General features: G+C 29.2%; 1 protein-coding gene across 6 annotated transcripts; it reads left to right on the top strand.

Moving 5' to 3' along the window:
* Positions 1-8,891: 8,891 nt before the first annotated feature.
* On the top strand, positions 8,892-18,010 carry LOC101509670 (inorganic pyrophosphatase TTM2-like). 6 transcript variants are annotated; one of them, XM_004509520.4, is made up of 12 exons: positions 8,892-9,040; positions 10,661-11,027; positions 11,398-11,512; positions 12,137-12,332; positions 12,434-12,547; positions 12,675-12,848; positions 13,102-13,296; positions 14,159-14,272; positions 14,343-14,464; positions 16,783-16,909; positions 17,043-17,315; positions 17,645-18,010. In XM_004509520.4, exons 2-12 carry the CDS (start codon positions 10,691-10,693, stop codon positions 17,864-17,866), a joined length of 1,989 nt encoding a protein of 662 aa, XP_004509577.1. In that variant the 5' UTR covers positions 8,892-9,040; positions 10,661-10,690; the 3' UTR covers positions 17,867-18,010. The 6 variants fall into 6 exon arrangements, with proteins under 6 accessions (XP_004509577.1, XP_073226746.1, XP_027192229.1 ...); XM_073370644.1 differs by lacking the exon at positions 8,892-9,040 and adding an exon at positions 9,253-10,399 and having other exon boundaries at positions 17,652-17,842; XM_004509519.4 differs by lacking the exon at positions 8,892-9,040 and adding an exon at positions 9,260-10,399.
* The last annotated feature ends 1,535 nt before the right edge of the window (positions 18,011-19,545 follow it).

Raw genomic sequence — 19,545 nt, 5'->3', positions numbered from 1 at the left:
ATATATATATAATATGTATATATGTATATGAAATTTAAAAATTACAATAATATTACTTGTAGGACGGGTTCGGTTGCAAATGGATATCACTACTCCAAATCTTTCCCCGTATCCGAATTTTAATTTTGGAAAAAGTTCGCACCGACACTCAATTAAAGTAGATTTTCTCCACCCAAATCAAGCAGATTCATACGGATACCCGTAGGTGCGAGTTATGTTGTCATCCTTACTTGTCATCACACACCAATGAAGTTGTAAACCATTGATTTAGTAGAAAAAAATATGAATGATGAAGATTTAAGATAATCAACTTGAGTAGTCCATATATTTTTAAATTTTTATTATTTAAACATTGACCTAGCTAAAAAACATATAATTATAATGATGGAACTTAAAATTGACCATTTGATTTTTTAATTTACAAAGTGACCTCTTTACTTATTTTGATATTAATTTAAACATAATTATAGTAACTTTTTTATGACTCAGCATTCTCTTAGAAAAGTAATTTGAAAAAAAGAAGAATGTAAAGATCTAAAATTAATGTAAGGTTCATCTTTTTGTTTGTCTTCTTCACTCAAATTCATCTTCTTCCATAAAACTGTTTATTCCAAAACCACAAAAAAGAGGGATCAGAGATATGTTTAAAGGTGTTTTTTCTCTGAGTTTGCATTGGGTGGATGGAAAGGGGGATGGGGTTGATTGGGATTAGGGGTGGTGGGATGAGGAGAAGAAGAGGGAGTTTTTAGAGTGAGACTATTATAAATTAATGAGGAGAATAATAGATGGAATTTTTAGAGTGAGACTATTATAAATTAAATATGATAGTTATGTTATTAAACACATATTAAAGGGGATACATATAGAAAAAAAGTAGGGAAAAATATTAAATGTTAAAAATAGTATTTATCTTTTTGAAATGGTTAATTTAAATTATTTCATTATTTAGAGTGAAAACATAAATTAACATTAACTTGTTTAACTCTTTATACCAAGTAAAAGTCAAGAAGTGTATCATGGAGAAGTTTATTACTTATGAATGTTAAATTCCACCTTAAGAAAAATATACCTGCCATCCATTAAATTTGACTTTTTTTTCTCCGGTATAAGTCGTTTCAGTTTTTTTTTTCTTTCTTGAATTGATCCTTTAAATCTATATACACGCATAAGGTTACCATTTTTAGAATTTTTATAAAAAGTACACTAATTTTGCTATCCACACCTCCTTTTTTTTTTCCTAACCACACTCCTCAAATTTAAAAAAAAAACAAAATACTCAAAATACATTTGCTTATTTATTACATTCATTAAACCATAACCTCTATTTCTATCTTCATCGTTAATCCTAACCTCTCTTTCTATCTTCATTTTCTACTTCACATTTGTATTCATCATTTTCTCTCACACCTCCTTATCATTCTTCCTCTATTTTTAACAACTTCGACATCTTCATTGGCTCCCATTTACATCAGTGTGTCCAGAAACATACGTGAACTCCATTTGCATACCTGAACTCATATTGCGTACGCGAACTTAGTCTGTCCAAAAACAGACATGAACTCAGTCTGTCCAGAAACATACGTGCACTAAGTTCACGTACGCAAATTGAGTTCACGTACGCAAACTGAGTTCACATATTTTTTGGGAAGACAAAGTTCACGTATGTGAACTCAGTTCAAGTATGTTTCCGACTATGCTCAGTTCACATAGATCCTAGGCAAACTGAGTTTACTACGCAAACTCAGTTCACGTATGTTTTTCACTACAAGAAAAACCTTAATTTGTGGCCAATTTTACAAATATTTTGTGACCGAAAAAAACCCTCACAAATTAGTGACCGAAAAAGCCCTCACAAATACAAAAATTGAAATTGGTCTTTATTTGTGTGGGCTTAGGCAGCCACAAAATCCACCTAAATTTTTAAGATTTTTGTGAGGGCTTTAACAGCCACAAAATCTAAATTTTGTGAGGGTAAAGGCCGCCACAAATGCCTGAAGGGACGTTACACTTTGTGGCTGCAAAGGCCGCCACAAAAGCCTGAGCCTTTGCATTTTATGGCTGCAAAGGCCGCCACAAAAAAATAAAAGTTACGTGGCATTTTTTGGCCGCCCAGGCCACCACAAAGTTTTATACCTGTTACATTTTGTGGCTGCTTTGGCGGCCACAAAGGATCAACCAAATTCTATATATATTACTCCACTCCTCTTATCATTTTTCACTTCTAACTTCTCTCTAAACCCCCCTTCTAAATTTTCTCTCCACCTTCTCTCTACAAAAAATATTCCTCCAACGTTGCTTCAATTTTGGTAAGTTTATATTATATTATATATTTAGCTTTTTGGTAAGTTTATATTATATTATATATTTAGTTTTTTATTTTTAATTTTATTTTTGATTTGAAGTTATTTATGTAATTAATATTATTGAATTTTTATTTTGACAATGATTGTTAATTACTTCGAAGAGTTCTAAGCTATGTACGTAAAGCTTCAAGTCAGACACTACCCGGCATCAAGTTAGTATTTTATACATTTTAAATTTAGATTAGTAAATATATATGTGATATTATAAATATATTAATATTATTTTTAAAATATAGATTAGTAATATGTGTTATTATAGATTTATTTATAAAAAAAAATAGAAATTATGTTGTTAACATAATATATGATAAATAAAAGTTTCAAATACATGTAAAACTTATTGATTTTAATATAACTATTTTTTTAAAAAACATTATTAAAATTGATGATATTATTATTTTTGGTTATAAGTCTTGATACATATTAATATAGTTTATTGATTGTTAGTCTTGATATTTTTTGTTAGTCTTGATTATTAAAAAAACATCATTTAAAATTTTATTTCGGTTTATATAATTATACTAGTCTTGATACTAATTTATTATATTGTTTGCAAATTAATTAATGCTCCCCTAATTGATATATAAAGTAAAATTTATTGATTTTAATATAACTATTTTTTTTAAACTATATTACTTTATTGATTTTCATTTATTTGGGTTGGTAGTAATTACTTTAATTATTATTAATATTATATTTTTATATATAATATTTATTTTAATTTTTAAATTTAATTTTAATTTAATTTTAATTTTAATTTAATTTAAATTAATCTAGTTTAATTTTAATTTTAATTTATTATTAATTTAAATTAATCTTTAATTATAAATATAATTTAAATGATAATTAAATTGTAATATTATATTTTTAATTTAAATGTTTAATTTATATTCAGATTAGTTTATTATATATTAAATTTATTTTATATTGATATTATATTTTAAATTTAATTTAAATTTAAATTTAATTGTAATTTAAATTTAAATTTTCAATTTATATTCATATTAATTTATTATATATAATATTATAATAAAGTATTAATTTTGAATTTAAAAAATTAATTTTTTAATATATTTAATATTTTGTGGCGGCCTAAACCCTCACAAAGGGAAGTATTTGTGGCGGCCTGGGCCCTCACAAATGCTGAATTTTTTAAAATCAGCCTGTCCTTTGTGGCGGCCTGAGCCCTCACAAAGGCAGCCTTTTGTGGCTGCAAAGACCCTCATAAATGGCAACGTGTTTTACAAACTTTGTGGCTGCAAAAGCCCTCACAAAAGTTTGTGACCAACTTATTTGTGGCTACCTAAGGCGGCCACAAATAGCCCATTTGTGGCTGCTATTTGCCCTTTGTGAAGGCTTTTGGCCCTCACAAATTCCTTATTTTCTTGTAGTGTTTGGGCAAATTGAGTTCATGTACACAAACTGAGTTTACGTACCTAAACTCAGTTCACGTATGTTTCTGGACATACTCAGTTTGCGTAAACAAAACCAATTGACCAGATGAGTTTCATTTTCACCAAAATCAGTTTCAATCACATAACCTCAACTAAATATTACAAAAAAACAATGAAAATTGTTGAAGTTGTTGAAAATGGAGGAAGAATGATAAGAAGGTGTGAGAGAAAATAATGAATATGAATGTGAGGTAGAAGATAAAGATAGAAAGATAGGTTATGGTTGAAAATGAAGATAAAAATAGAGGTTACGATTTAAAGAATGTAATAAATAAGCAATAATATTTGGAGTATTTTATTTTATTTTTTTAAATTTGAGGGGTGTGATTAGGAAAAAGGGAAGTGAAGGTAGAAAAATTTGTTTTGTTATTTTTTATATTATCACTGACAAATATTTGTCTCGCGTTTTTTTTATGTATTACAAATATTTTTCCAATATATTTTTTTTTATATTTATCAATGACAAATATTTGTCTTATATTTTTTTAATATTTATTTGTATTTTTTTTATGTATTAATGACAAATAATTGATCCATAATTTTTTCGAGAAAGCGCTGTAATATGTACACCCATAACTCATATGACGGGGTGCATATTACAGCGCTTTTTCGAGAAAGCGCTGTAATATGTACGCCCATATATGAAATTATGGGTGGGCATATTACAGCGCTTTTGTGAGAAAGCGCTGTAATATGCACACCCATAACTCATATGACGGGGTGCATATTACAGCGCTTTTTGTGAAGAAGCGCTGTAAAATGTGCATAACAAGCGCGCGTTGTATTTACATGTTTTATAGCGCTTTTATAAAAGCGCTGTTGTATCATTTACAGCGCTCGTTTCCACAGCGCTTATTTTTTTGAAAAAGCGCTGTAAATGGCTTAAAAAAAGCGCTGTAAAAGCCGTTTTTTCGCGTAGTGATTTGTATCACTGATGAATATTTGTCCTATATTTTTTAATATATTTATCATTGACAAATACTTTTCTATATTTTTCAATAGTGTTTTTTTTTTTATGCGTCACTTTTAAATATATATGAGAAATAAGATGTGACTTACCTTTAAATTAAATTATTCAATTTAGAAAATTTAAATCCATAAAATTCACTCATATATTAGTAACATGGCATATAATTTTTCATAAAAATAAAATAAAATTTTCATTAAAATAAGTAATACGTATATCCTATAAAAACATGCATGCAAACCTCCAACTATATATATATATGAATGAATTAAAGTATGTATATCTTAGTTAATTGCATAGAACAAATCAAATCAAATGGAATTTCTATTCTACATTAATAAGAATATTTAGATTTAATTGTAAAAATTTGAATTAGGACAAAATTAAAGAAATTGTAAGGTGGTGCCGGTACAAAAGGCAAACACCTACTTAATGAAAAGAGATATTGGAGACCATATTGATTGTGAAGTTTGCTCTTCAAGAGTAATTCTTGAGAATTCACTTTAAACTAATCAAGTTTGTTAACCTTTGTGGCTCTATTTAAACTTATCAAATTGTTAATCTTTGTGATATTTACATCAAACCCTACTACACAGATTCTATAGATTTTTTATGTTTAGTAACCTACGATCATATCTCGAATCAGTAGTGATTCAATTTTTTTCATAATTGTTTTCTAATAATAGATATCACTAATCTTTCACATTATTCTTGAAATATTTTTCAATTTTTTCCTAAACATACTTATTATTCGGTAGTTCTTCACAAATTCAACACATCTCTGTGATATTTATTTATTTTTGAAAAACTATACAACACAAAATATACCTAAAAATATTATTTTAAACAATCATTTGTGATACTTTAATATTAATTTTTTTAGTTACTCAGTAATTATATCACATATGATTTTCATAATAGAAAATTCATTTTTTTTCCACTAATTCTTGATGGATGCTTTAATTTTAAATTTTAGTTCTTGATACTTAGACCTCAAATTATCATCGTAAAAAATGATAAAAAAAATTAGTATTTAGACACTGTTTAAAAGATGCTTTTAATGTTCATTTAACAATATTAAACAAAGAAATATATTATAATTATAGAAAGACAAAAAAATTTCAACAAAATATATAAGAGTGGAAATAACTGATATGAAAATTTTTTTTGGAAAATATAGCAATAAAATTATAATTAGATTAATAGATATTGAAAAGAAGAAATATTCTTGTAATATAAGTTTTAAGAATTTTTTCCATCATTCGTATACTAGATAATGATGTTGATAACATATTACAAAATTAACTGACATAAAGAACAGTATAATATTTCTAAATTATTTTAAGGTGTTGCATGAGTTCTATTTATACTAAAAATATTAAGACTTTAACTATTTTTGTTCGTAGAATAACAATTGATTTTTTCAATTCTCTTATTCTCTTTCTTAATACGTTTTAAATGTTTCATCTATCAAAAAGAATAAAAACTTTTTTAGTGTCTCAACTAATGTCATGAAAGTTTTTGTCAATTTTTTTATAAACTAGATGACATGTTTACTAAATCTACCCATGACGCTGAAATAGACCACGTTTGCAATAAATTTGGTTCATGTAACATATATGTTCCAACTTACGGGAGAAGGTTAGAAAATATGTTTAACATGTTCATATGTAAATAACAACTTTGAGGAATTAATTGATCATTTTCCATTTATTGTTGATTCCATTCAATGACTACGACTAGTCGACTAAAACCATGCATGGTCATACAATAAGGTAATATAAATATGTTTAAAATTGGTTCAATACGGTATATTATGGATGAATCTAAAAAACAGAATTGATGCTTTGAGATATATCTACCAACGTGGCGTCTTGCCTAGGCGATTTTATAAATAAGCACTCGCAACTTTAAATGTTCACTTCCTAGGCAAAATATCACTACGCCAAAAATGGTATTTTACAGTGCTTTTTTTAAGCCATTTACAGGCTTTTTCAAAAAATTAAGCGCTGTAAAAAGATACAACAGCGCTCTTTAAAATAAAAAAAACGTTGTAAATCTCTTCTAAAAATGCGCTGATTGTTGTATTAGTTTTACAGCGCTTTTTAAAAAAAGCGCTGTAATATGCATTCCTTTATTTCAATTAGATCTCTTTATGGGATTATAACAACAATCTCCTTCATAAATCGTAATATACAATATCCGTAGTCTATGTTGTTAGTTTGACGAGAGCACTATAAAATAAAACATATAAGTCAATAAATATTTGTGGATTGATTGTTAATGAAATTTTAAAGCCATACATTTCAAACCTTTATTAGAATCCATGTGATTTATTTGATTTTTGCTTCGACACTGTAGCACCCATTTGAGCTCGAAAAACTTGTAAAACACTATCAAATAAATGTGATTATTAGCATTAACAGACACATTATATATATAAGAAATAAATGAATAAATGAATACAATACCTGAAGAGTGAAAAGAAATACGTAGAGTTCATAGGGTTACGGTTTCGTTTAAGAAGAAACAGCGAGAATGCGCAGAAATACGAACGGTTCGTAGGACAGAGTAGGGTTCTCATTGAGAAGAGTATGTAATAATGTTCGTAGGGATAGTAACAAATATGGAGATGATTTGCAATGGAAATGGTTAACAATATGGTTCGTAGGACATTAGGGTTCGCAATGAGAAGGATAATGAAGAGGAGAAGGACACTGAAGTGTAGTGAAGTTTATGTAATAAAGAGGAAACTGAAGCGATTTACTGTTATATTTTATTTTTTAAAAGCCTATTACAACGCTTTTTTTAAAAAGCGCTGTAAAAGACCTTGTTATTTTATTTTTTAAAAGCCTATTACAGTGCTTTTTGTAAAGAGCGCTGTAAAAGACCTCCTTATTTTACTTTTAAAAGCCTATTACAGCGCTTTTTTAAAGAGCGCTGTAAAAGACCTTCTTATTTGATTTTTTGAAAGTCTATTACAGCGTTTTTTTACAGACTTTTTAAAGTGCTTGTCCAAAAGCGCTGTAAAAGACCTCATTTTTTTTTAAAAACCTTTTTACAGCGCTTTTCCAAAAAGCGCTCTAATAGGTCCTTTAATTATGTGAAATCAAAGTCTTTTACAGCGCTTGTCAAAAAAGCGCTGTTGTGTCCTCCGTTATTTTTAAAATATCATACAACAGCGCTTGTATTTAATAAGCGCTATAAAAGACGCGCTATAAAATGTCATTTTTGGCGTAGTATATATATATATATATACTTTTTGACAAAAGAAAAATTATTAATGGACATCTATAGACCTTATTGATATTTTGAGAGAAAAATAAATAGACAGTAGTGTGATATATGTAACATTCTAAAATTATAAATTAGAAATAACTAAAAAAATTAAATTTAAAATAATTTAAATTATAGATTATTATTATTATTATTATTATTATTATTATTATTATTATTATTATTTTGTATTAAAGATTATTTTAAATACATAGATGTTACAACCAATTTTCTAGATGGGAATCTAACATAAAATTTAAAATTGATCCACATTATTTGCTATTTGAAGGAGTTGTTTTGTTTGTTCTTATCAATTTGTAACAAATTGAAGAATGAAAGAACGAGGTTAAAAAAAGGCACGTACTGTTCACTTGGATGAAGATGATAAAGATGTAGAGAAAGAAGATAATAAAAATTTAGTTATATTTGCACCATTCTTTTGATTAAAAAAATGATTATAGAGAAGAGAAACAACCCTAACAAATTTAATGTACTATCGCACGAGTGACACACGTCTTTAGTATTTTATATGTTTAATGATCAGATTTAATGTACTATCGCACAAGTGACACAAATTTAATGATCAGATTTTAAATAAAATATTTCATTTTATTTATTTAATAGTTTTTTTATGTCACTTTTAAATATATATGAGATGATTAAAATAAAAAAAAGAAGTGATTTATTTTTAAATAAAAATATTCACTTTAAAAAATTCAAATCCCTATAATTTTCCAAAATAAAAAAAGGTAAATTTTTGATAAGAAGATGCATGCAGCTTAGAATGAATGAGTTAAGTAGAATGAATCAATCTAATTAATACTAACTTGCTCTCCACGCACAAATTAAGCAGTTGGATTTTAAATCACGTGTACTTTAAACATTCCATATTTTCAGCCTTCTGTTATTATCTCTTTATCCCTTTTTTCTTCATAAATCACAATTCTTCTTCAGGGTTGTTGTTGTTGTTGTTCATTTAGGTGTGTGAGTTCTCTCATAATCACCAATGTGCTTTGTTGTATTGATCCTTTTTTCTTCACATTCTCTTTTCTTATTCTCTCTTGAATGTCTTAATGAACGATGTTATTATTTTAGGCATTATTGCTCTTAATGTAGTTACATTATTATTTATCTTTTAATCAAATTATTACATTTTAGGATCGTGTTGTATATAAGATGTTTATGGATATCTAAATATAATGAGAGAGCTCATGAAACAAATTAGGCTTAATTCCAAATTGATTGATTCGTTAGGTATTTTAAGTTTTAATTTGGTCTCTTACGATAGTGACGTTACGACTTACGATTAATTGCTCCCTTTTGTGAAGTCTTGACTTAATACCATGAAAAACATGGGACGTGTATAATTGGAATTTGATGTGGCTATTAGTCACTTTCTCCAACATTCTATGAAATTAGGGTTTCCATTCATCCCCAACTAAAATTGTTTTCCCCAAATTCCTTAAAATTATGGTTCTAAATTTCTAGGTTTTGAAGTATCAATGTCAACTGTGAACATGTCTTACAGCAGCGACGGAACCAAATCGTGCCGTTACCCACGGCCACAATCATCTCCAATTTAAGATGCTGCTATTGTTTAACACAGTCATTCATAATTATTATGAAATTTTTTTAATATATGTTTTTTCAGAAGTGCTTCTTGTTAAATTGATCAATTGATCCGAACCGGCTCTAATACTAGTTTATAGACATAAATAGTCATTAGTTTATTATTTGATTTATGGATGAATCTCTATTCTCTAGTTTTAGGAAGAGTTGACTCAAGAGTCAAGAGTGGAAACTTTGGTATCGCCCAGGCTTTATTCACTTAACCCCTAGATTAGAAAGCATCCTCTTATTGTGTGCAAGTTATGGTAATAATTTGCATTGCATGTAATTTTGAAACATAAAGCCTTATATTTTCAAAGAGCATGTTTCACTATAAAGTAGGCCACTTTCTTTTTGAATTTTGTGGACTATAATGCATTTTTATGAGAATTTTAAAAAGATTTTAATTTTAATACACTGTCAACAAATCACAACCAATCATATGTATAACTTTAGAGGTGATTATGAGTAAAGTCAAACATTTTTAATGTTCTAACGATTATAATTGATTTACGGTGTCAAAATCTTTACATTGAAAATGATATGAATTAAATCCTTAAAAGGATACCTGGGCTACTATCATGATTTAGCAATACTACTTAGTATCTTTCTACAATAATGTAAAGATTTGATATTATCCTTCTACAGTTCTATGCAGTTGATATAACATTTCACTAGCAATATCATTATGTAATTGCTAGACCAAAGTTTTTGGGATGTCATGGATCTGTGTAAGTGTCGGGATCTTTCTTTTTTTTATTTAAGGGAATTGTTATTATGGAAGTGACACTAGTAGTTATTTAACAACTATCCTCGAGGAAATTTAAACTACGTCTCTTGAGGTTACAAAGTCACATTTTTAGTCTTTTACTACTTTGCTGACATCAAGTGTCATGATATTTTGGTTTGTGAACATTACAATGAAAAAATTTGTAGGTCATATCTTTATTTACTTATTTATCAATTAAACAAGTTTTCTTTGTTTTGTGTAGGTTTATTTAGCAGGAAACAGCATTCCTTCAATGGCACAAGATACCTTTGAAGCTGATTCACATCAAAGAAATCTTGGTCTCCTAAAAGATAAAGTTCGCTTGGTTAAAAGGAAAGACTGTGAACGCTATGAGGTTGCTCCAATCCAAGACCAACTATCATTTGAGAATGGTTTTTTTATAGTATTTCATGCATGCCAACTGTTGGCCCAGAAAAATGATGGAATGATATTGGTTGGGGTTGGAGGTCCTTCAGGGGCTGGAAAGACAGTGTTTGCTGAAAAGATAGTCAACTCTATGCCTGATATTGCAGTCATTTCATTGGACAATTACAATGATACTAGTCGAATTGTTGATGGAAACTTTGATGGTAAATCATTATTGTCTTTTGTTTTATGATTCTTTAATATTGTTTTTGTGTTGCATTATAAGCTATGAAGAACTGACACAAACACAAACACCAAACACAACACTTACACCGATAATAATTTAAAAACAAAAAAGTGATTGAATGTAACCAACTGTGTTGATGTCAGACATTGAACACGTGTCAGACACACCTTTATCCAAGGTGTCTATTGCTCTACATATAGTAAGAAGGCAAGCTGCATATTACACAGCCTGACTGAATACATAAATGATATGGTTCATTCTCTTATTTTTCTTCTCCCTAATAAAAGTATCATATCACTTTCATACTTTGGTTTCTATGATATTTTGACATAGGTCTCTTTATGCAGATCCACGCTTAATAGACTACGAAACGTTGCTCCGAAATGTACACGATTTAAAGGCAGGATTGGCAGTGCAAGTTCCTGTATATGATTTCAAATCCAGTTCACGTACAGGATACAGGTTAATAATCCTAAGATATCTCTGAATCCTTTAGCTTAATTCATCTTATATAATTTGGGATAACCCTAACTCATGACGACCATGAATTTGGAACCTGAGAATGCAAAGATATACAAGTCTCTTGAAACAAAATAATAGAAAAGAACTTTTGAATTGGACATGAGTGTTATGTTTCTGTATTTTGCTGTTCGTTATTAGTCAAGTTCTTGGGTAAGCTAAGCAACACTTAAAGTTCACGAGCAAATCCTTTAATCTGACATCATGTTAGAAATTGAGTTAGACCTGACTCAACATCGTAAAGCTAGCTCTAAGGTAAGAGTTGTTTAAGTATTATAAGGACAGCTTTGTCCATATCTTTAGTTGAAATGAGATGTCAAGAATTCCTGTTAAACAAAATTGTAATGCAATTCTTATGAATAGGAAACATAGGCTTTGTGATAGCTTTATCCTTAAGTTGGTATACCAACACAATTTTGATTAGTTGGGGTTCAATGTGGGGTAGAAAATCTGAAGTTTCCATTTAAAATATAAAATTGTTTCAATTGATTTGGAATACTCCGTTACTTCAGTTTATAGCTAGTATACCTTCAATTTTATATTGCAATGTATTTGATTAATTTCCAGGACGGTTGAAGTCCCGAGTTCTCGCATTGTGATCATAGAGGGCATTTATGCTTTGAGTGAGAGATTGCGACCTCTACTCAACCTTCGAGTATCTGTAACAGGCGGTATTCATCTCGATCTTATTAAACGAGTTATACGTGATATACAACGTGCTGGTCAAGAACCTGAAGAAATTATTCATCAAATTTCTGAGACAGTGCGTGCTTTATTTTTATTCCGTTCATTCATTGGTCTTTAAATTATTGGAATAGATTTGTGCTTGCTTACACGATTGCTCAATTTTTTCTTCCTCTGCAGGTATATCCAATGTACAAAGCTTATATTGAGCCAGATCTCCTAACAGCACACATAAAAATATGCAACAAGTTTAATCCATTTTTTGGATTCCAAAGCCCTACTTACATATTAAAGGTTAGTTAGTTCTCACATACAATTATTTTAGTTATACTTGTGTTAGTGTAAGTACACAAATATATTGTGATTGTTGATGCTATATAATGAGAGTTAAGTTAGTGATCGATGCTTTAATGTGTTCCAGTCATTCAGGAATGTAACAGTTGATCAAATTAAAGCCGTTCTCTCCCAAGATTTAGAGGAAACAACTGAGCAGACTTATGACATATATCTTCTACCACCTGGTGAAGATCCAGAGAGCTGTCAATCATATTTACGGATGAGAAATAAGGATGGGAAATACAATCTCATGTTTGAGGTTTGCCTCATCCAAATTTGGTTCCTTTAGTTTTTTATATTTTAAAATCTGAATAGTTATGCATTCAACGTATGATAACAGATCTACTTACAAGGATATCATTTAAGATATTTAATAGAAATTGATGTTTAACAAATCAGTCTTATATAGTTGATTGCAATGAAAGTAAGTAAATGGCCTTGTTTTTTAGAGGGCAAGGGAAATGAATAAAAGAAGTGGGAATATTTTATGGAATTTATATGTTAAAATGTAGGAATGGGTGACTGATGATCCATTTGTAATATCACCAAGAATTACTTTTGCGGTCAGTGTGCGTCTTCTTGGTGGATTAATGGCCCTTGGATACACAATAGCAACTATCCTTAAAAGAAGCAGCCATGTCTTATCTGATGATAGGGTTTGTGTTAAACTAGATTGGCTTGAGCAACTAGATCGACATTATGTTCAGGTAATGTTAGAATACGTCTATAATGCTATTTTCATACTCTCAAATGCTTTAGTCAGATTTTCATCTGTTTAAAATTTTCTGTTGTTTTAGATTTGGTGTTTATGTGCACATTCCATGTATCTTTTATGGTTTAGCATCATGGTTTCAAATAATAGTTGCGGCCACATATATGTGACTGTAGTTACGAGCATTGTGGCTGTTGCAATATATATTGCAGCTGTTCTTATTTTATATATGCATTGTGGCAAGTCTCATCTGTTATGTGCTATAACTTATATCGAATTTGAGTACCAATTTTTCTCTTACTGCATTAACCTATTCGTAGCCCTAAAATCACAAATTTAGTAGTAAAAGTGATATGTATTTTAAATAAATAATGTATATAAAAATATAATTTGTATAAAAACAATCATATAAATATGTTCATCTGTCATTAGCTAGTTTGTCAGTTTAAATTCAATTATCTATTTTATCAACCATTAGCTTTAAGCTCATCTGATAACAATTTGATTATCTGCTACTTTTCTCAAACAAAACACATATTCTTCTTCATCATCGACTCACTATGATCTTAAAATCCCCTTAACAGTTTAAAATCACCTCTAAATCTACTAATGAATGACAGAGAAAGAATGGTGAACAATTTCTATGAGAACTTGGAGCACGTTGCGGTCCAATGTGGCCGTTGTACCCTGTGTTGCAACCTTTGTGGCGTTGTGTTGCAAAAAAATTCGTGATTTATGCAGTTTCGAAAATTGCTCCATGACATGATGTGATTTGCAATTTGAAACTTTTATTTATTCTTTGGTTTGTATATATATTTTTTCTTTTGGTTGATAACACATTGCTTAATGATAAACAGGTACAAGGAAGAGATCGATTAGTTGTAAAGCACATGGCACAACAAATGGGTTTGGAAGGGTCGTACGTTCCTCGTACCTACATTGAGCAAATTCAACATGAAAAGCTTGTAATGGTATGAAATATTCTCGTCTTCTTGTTCCTAGTCCTTTATCAGCATTTTTCTTTCTAACTATTCCACACAGGCCATGCCAGATGATTTAAGGACAAAGCTCAATCTTAATGTTGATTTGGTGTCAAGCCCCAAAGAAGTGTTTTTTAGAACTTCTAGTGATGGGGTTCCCATGAGACATAAGCGTATAAGAAGGTGAATATTTTCCATCTTTATATATATTTATTATTTTTCATAAAAATTAGAGAGTTTACTCTATTCTAACATTCTCATAATTGCAACACCGAGTTTACTTATTTTGTTGACTCTTTACTTTTCAACATTCGATCTTATACAATATTGCAAGTCTTATAATTGTGAACTGAAACATCACTCTATTTCATCCATCTTGTTTAAATTCTATTCTATTATTGACATTTTGTATAAGAAACTTAAATTTTGAGACTTGTGGTTTGGTATGCTAACCAATGTAAATCTCTAAGTTTGAATTTTTGTGCCCCCTTGCTAGATTTTATCCCATTTATTCTACTTCTACTATCTCAAAGTTATATACTCCTAAGGCTTGTATCAACATCAACATTTCATTTTCTTTTCATAAATTTTCTCAGTTTCGTAGCTAGGTTATATCATTAGTAAGAAAACTTGTACCATGACATCAATTTTTGGATATGTTCAATATTGCACATCTAGAGTCAATATAAATAAGGGCTCAAAGTTGACCTTTGGTGTAGAAAATCTTTTGTGGCTCCACTTTGTATTCTCACACTAGTCTTGGCCTCTTGTACATATCTTTGTTGTGTCAAATGTAGGCAATGCAGAGTCCTTTTTTCTTGAAAGCCTTATACTAGGAGCTCCATGGGAAATCTTTTCCAAATCAATGAAAACCATATGTAAATCTCTTTTTACTTTCTGATTCCTCTCTGGTAGTCTTCATAGTAGCTTCGCAAGTGTATCACTTCCACGGTTGTTCTTCTTGCGAAAAACCAAATTGATTTTCCATGACATGGGTCTCTTGTCTTGATCTTTGTCCGATTACTCTCTCTCATAGCTTTACAATAAGAGTCATTGGATTGATTACCCTATAATTTGCACAGGTTTGTATGCCACCCTCGTTTTTATAGATAAGGATTAAAGTACTTCTGCTTCACCAATTTTCCATGCACTTAGACCTCATATCTGAATAAATAACTTTGTGAGTCAGCCCTCCTAGCTCTTTCCACACCTAAATTATATGATCTAACTATGTTGTCATTATTCATCCTTTTCAATGCTTCTTTTACCTTCGTTTTGACTTGTTAGGTAGAAAGAGTAGTTTTGATTTTTTCGTGTTTTAAGTTTATCAAACATCACTAGAAACTTGTCTTTTATATATTTAATGCTTTCAACTTTTCAGTTGTATCACATTTCGGGGATAAGAGCTTTCCCTCTGTATCCTTAATGCATTTCATTTGGTTCAACTCTCATATTACCTTTTTTCCCCACCTTTAGCCAGCACGAAGGTACTTTGTATCCTAGCTTTGGTGCTTAATAATCGGTATAACCCGTTGAATGCTCTTAATGTCACTTCATTCACTGGTAGGGTGCAAATGAATTTGCTAATTGTGTTTTCCATTTCCTGGAAAATCACGCACACCCTAGCATATTTCAATGGTTTTGTTTTGTTATGTTCAATTCTTTAGAAAATCGTTTCTCCTATTGTTATTTTTTGAACTAGGCCTTCTAAATCATCACACAAGATCCTATTTGTTTTTTAACATTTTGAAATTCAAAACATTTTTCCAATGTTTATATCTTTAACGTTACCTACATCATTTCTAGATCATGTCTTACCTGTGTACCAAAGCTTGAAACCCGAAGAGTCTAATTCCTTGGTATTTTCTTCTTTCCACTTAGTTTCTGGTAAGTACAAAATTAATCCTTCCCCTAATCATAATGTCCAATTCTACCATTGATTTACTTCTAAGTGTGCTCCCATTCTGATTTTCGGAGTGAATACTAACTTCTTTACCCGTAGCTGTTTATGATGATGTGGAGACCATTGCCTATTTTTTTAGACCATTTTGACCAATGAGTTTTGGATAGTTGTGTTGTTTGACCAACTTATGTTTGTGTCTGGCCAAGATTTGATTTCTCTGAACTAATTGGATTAAGCTCCTCTAAGGTGAGCAATTTACTTCAGAGAATAAAGTGAGTAATATCAACCCTCGATAAACAAATCAATGGTTGATATTATATGCACATGCACGACCAATCATAAGTGGTTATAATATCAACCATTCATTTGCTCATTTTATCAACTTATTACTTATCACTTTAGAAGACCAAATACAATCTAATTAGATATTCACTTTACTTTTTAAATGTTAAGATAAGAAGCTTTTGTAGAATATGCAAATATAGTTGGCAGCTGTATCTGTGATGTGAGTTAAATCTTGGTTAAAAAAAAATTGTATGCTGAATAAAAAGTTTCTCTGCATTTAATGAATAATAAGGCCAATGTGCATCTTCAACAGTGATATATCACATTCATGTACAAAACAAAAAGATGAAAATCAAGCCGAAGTAACTGGATTCGTTTCAAACAATCAAGGACTCCATGAAGAAAATAATTCAGATTCTGAAACCAAACTGGAAAATTCGGTGAGCTCGTTTTATTTTATTGATTCTAATTGTAACATTATTCTTAATTTTGATCACTTTCTAGCAGTCCTTTCAACAATGATTTGTTCACTTCTTAGCTGCATTTTTTCTATAATATTTTAGTACTTGGCAGGGTGCCATCACTCAACTTTCCGAACAAATTTCATCCTTACATGATAGAATGGACGAGTTTACGAATCGTATTGATGAGCTGAACTCAAAGTTAACCATCAAGAAAATTTGTCCAAGCCAACAAAATATGGCACTGCAAGCCGAGTCCTATGATGGTTCTGTTCCCACATCTTACTTCATCTCTAGTTTGAATAATGGTTCCCTAACTGGATCTATAATGACAAATCCTTCATTCCCATCACAATTAGTTAAGGAAACACCTTTAAGAGATGAGGTAATAATATGTATATTTGAACACAATTTGGATGATTAATAGTTATATATATATATTTGAACATCTGAGAAACATGTTAATGATGTTCGAAATCGTAGTTAATTACATTCAAAGGACGGTTAATAAGTTTCAACACCTTGCTGTATTCACTAACCATCAGCTAAACGTAATTAACCAAATATTTGAACTGTGTCTAACATCTCAATTGATGTTGAAATTTGATGTCAAAATATAATTTCTCAAAAATTGTATAACCTTTGTGAATTACTACTTGGTTGCATGATGCTACTGCATTAATTTTATTGTTAATGATATTGGTGAATCATCAGATATCAGGTATTGTACGGGGTCAACGTCAGATCATGCATCAATTGGACAATTTGAATAATCTTTTCTGTGTCACTTTGGAAGAGAAACCTTATCAATCAAGGACCGACTCGAAGAGTATAGCTTCTTCTTCTTCAGATTCCAGTGGAAGTCATATGATGGTGGCAGTGGCTATTGGTTGTTTGGGGATCTTCTTAATGAAGAGTTTGTTTACACGAGATTAATTCTTGTAGATAATTGCATTGCACGAGTAAATTATGAGTGCTAGTAATATTTTTAGTTTTTGAAAAAAATTAAATTTGAAATTGTAATTACTTCAATAATTATATAACCTAACAAATTATAAATAGCATCAACAGTTATCTTCATCTAATCTTTTTTATATTGCCAACTTACATAGAAGGAAATTCAAACGCAAGAGTTTTGCGTAGATGCATGTCAACCTTGTCCAAAATAAGACGTTATTGAAATGTGTAATGACATGACATAGAGTGTGTATGCATTATGCACACACATTTATTACATGTATGCATTGATATTATTTGTGTGTTGTTGAAATTAAAGCTGCATATGTATTATGCACATATGCAACCTATTTATTATCATGGTACACAATTTGTTAAATATAGCAATTGAAGTTAATTAAGTGGTTTTGGGCGGGATTAGGGTGAAATTAAGTAGTAGATCATGTGTAATTAATGTGTAATCTGTGCCAAATGCAAAATAAATTATTTATACATTAAATTTTGGACCTATATTCATATATTGATTTATGTCAAGAAACTTTATGCTAATCATGTTAGTTGTTCAAATTTTGAGCGTGATCTCTTGCTCCCTCCTTGTGAATACATATTATGTTTCTCATTTAAACTATTGTAAATAAGATTTCTTATTTTAAAAATTAATGAAATTTTTTATTTTTAAATTCAGTGAAGATATTTATTAATTTTGTATTCTTTTAATATTTATTGGGCATTTTGAATTTGAAATATTTGTTTTCATAAAATTAATTTTTCTTGATGTATTACAAAGTTTTTAAACTGATTTACATTATTTAAAGAGTATTTTTTTATGGAATTGTTTTTTCAAATCCATATTATTGCTACCGGTATTTATTATTTTAATCAATTTGGTTTTATTGGACACAAGTTTTATACACGAATATTATATTATGTTTTAATAAATTATTTTAAGCATTTATTTTTGGGAAATAAATATTATTATACTTTTTACTATTGACATATACTAAATTTAATTTATTATGATTATAAAGTTTTATATATTAAAAAATACATAATTTTGTATCTCGTATATGAAATTTTTTTTGGAAATATTGAGTTGTTGTATTTGCCATGATTTTGTTCGATGATTAAGCTGGGATTACAAGAACTTCCCCATTAATTAAAGACCAAATTTAGTTTATAAAAAAATTATAATTTAAAAACTCATTTAATGCTTACTTGCTAAAATTTACACTTTAACCTATTGATTTTGAATTTGATTGTTGATGAAATTGATTTTAGGTATAAAAATGATGAGTATGATATTAAACTTGGAAATTTTAACTGAATTATGTATTTGTGTGATTGAATGTTAAAAAATTTAAAATTTCACAAATGATTTAAATTTATTAAGAGATTATTTTAATTTGGGTGTGGTAAATAAGAAAATCATCGTTATTTCTTCAAACTTTTCGTTTAGGAATTGTAACGATTGAGATAATAAAAATTTAATCATTTATGTCCCCATATAATTATTCATTTAATGTTTTTTATTTAAATTCAAAAAATTTATTTATATAGGTAGAGATTCATTAATGATTTTTCAATAAGTCTATATTGTTATTTATTTATTTATAAAAACAGATTTATATTTTTGTCAAGCGAGCTCTATTTTTGTGAGA

Source organism: Cicer arietinum, chromosome 7, assembly GCF_000331145.2.
Source record: "Cicer arietinum cultivar CDC Frontier isolate Library 1 chromosome 7, Cicar.CDCFrontier_v2.0, whole genome shotgun sequence".
Classification (NCBI taxonomy): Eukaryota; Viridiplantae; Streptophyta; class Magnoliopsida; order Fabales; family Fabaceae; genus Cicer; species Cicer arietinum.
Note: the sequence above shows the minus strand (reverse complement) of the source record. Positions and strands in the feature narration are given on the sequence as shown.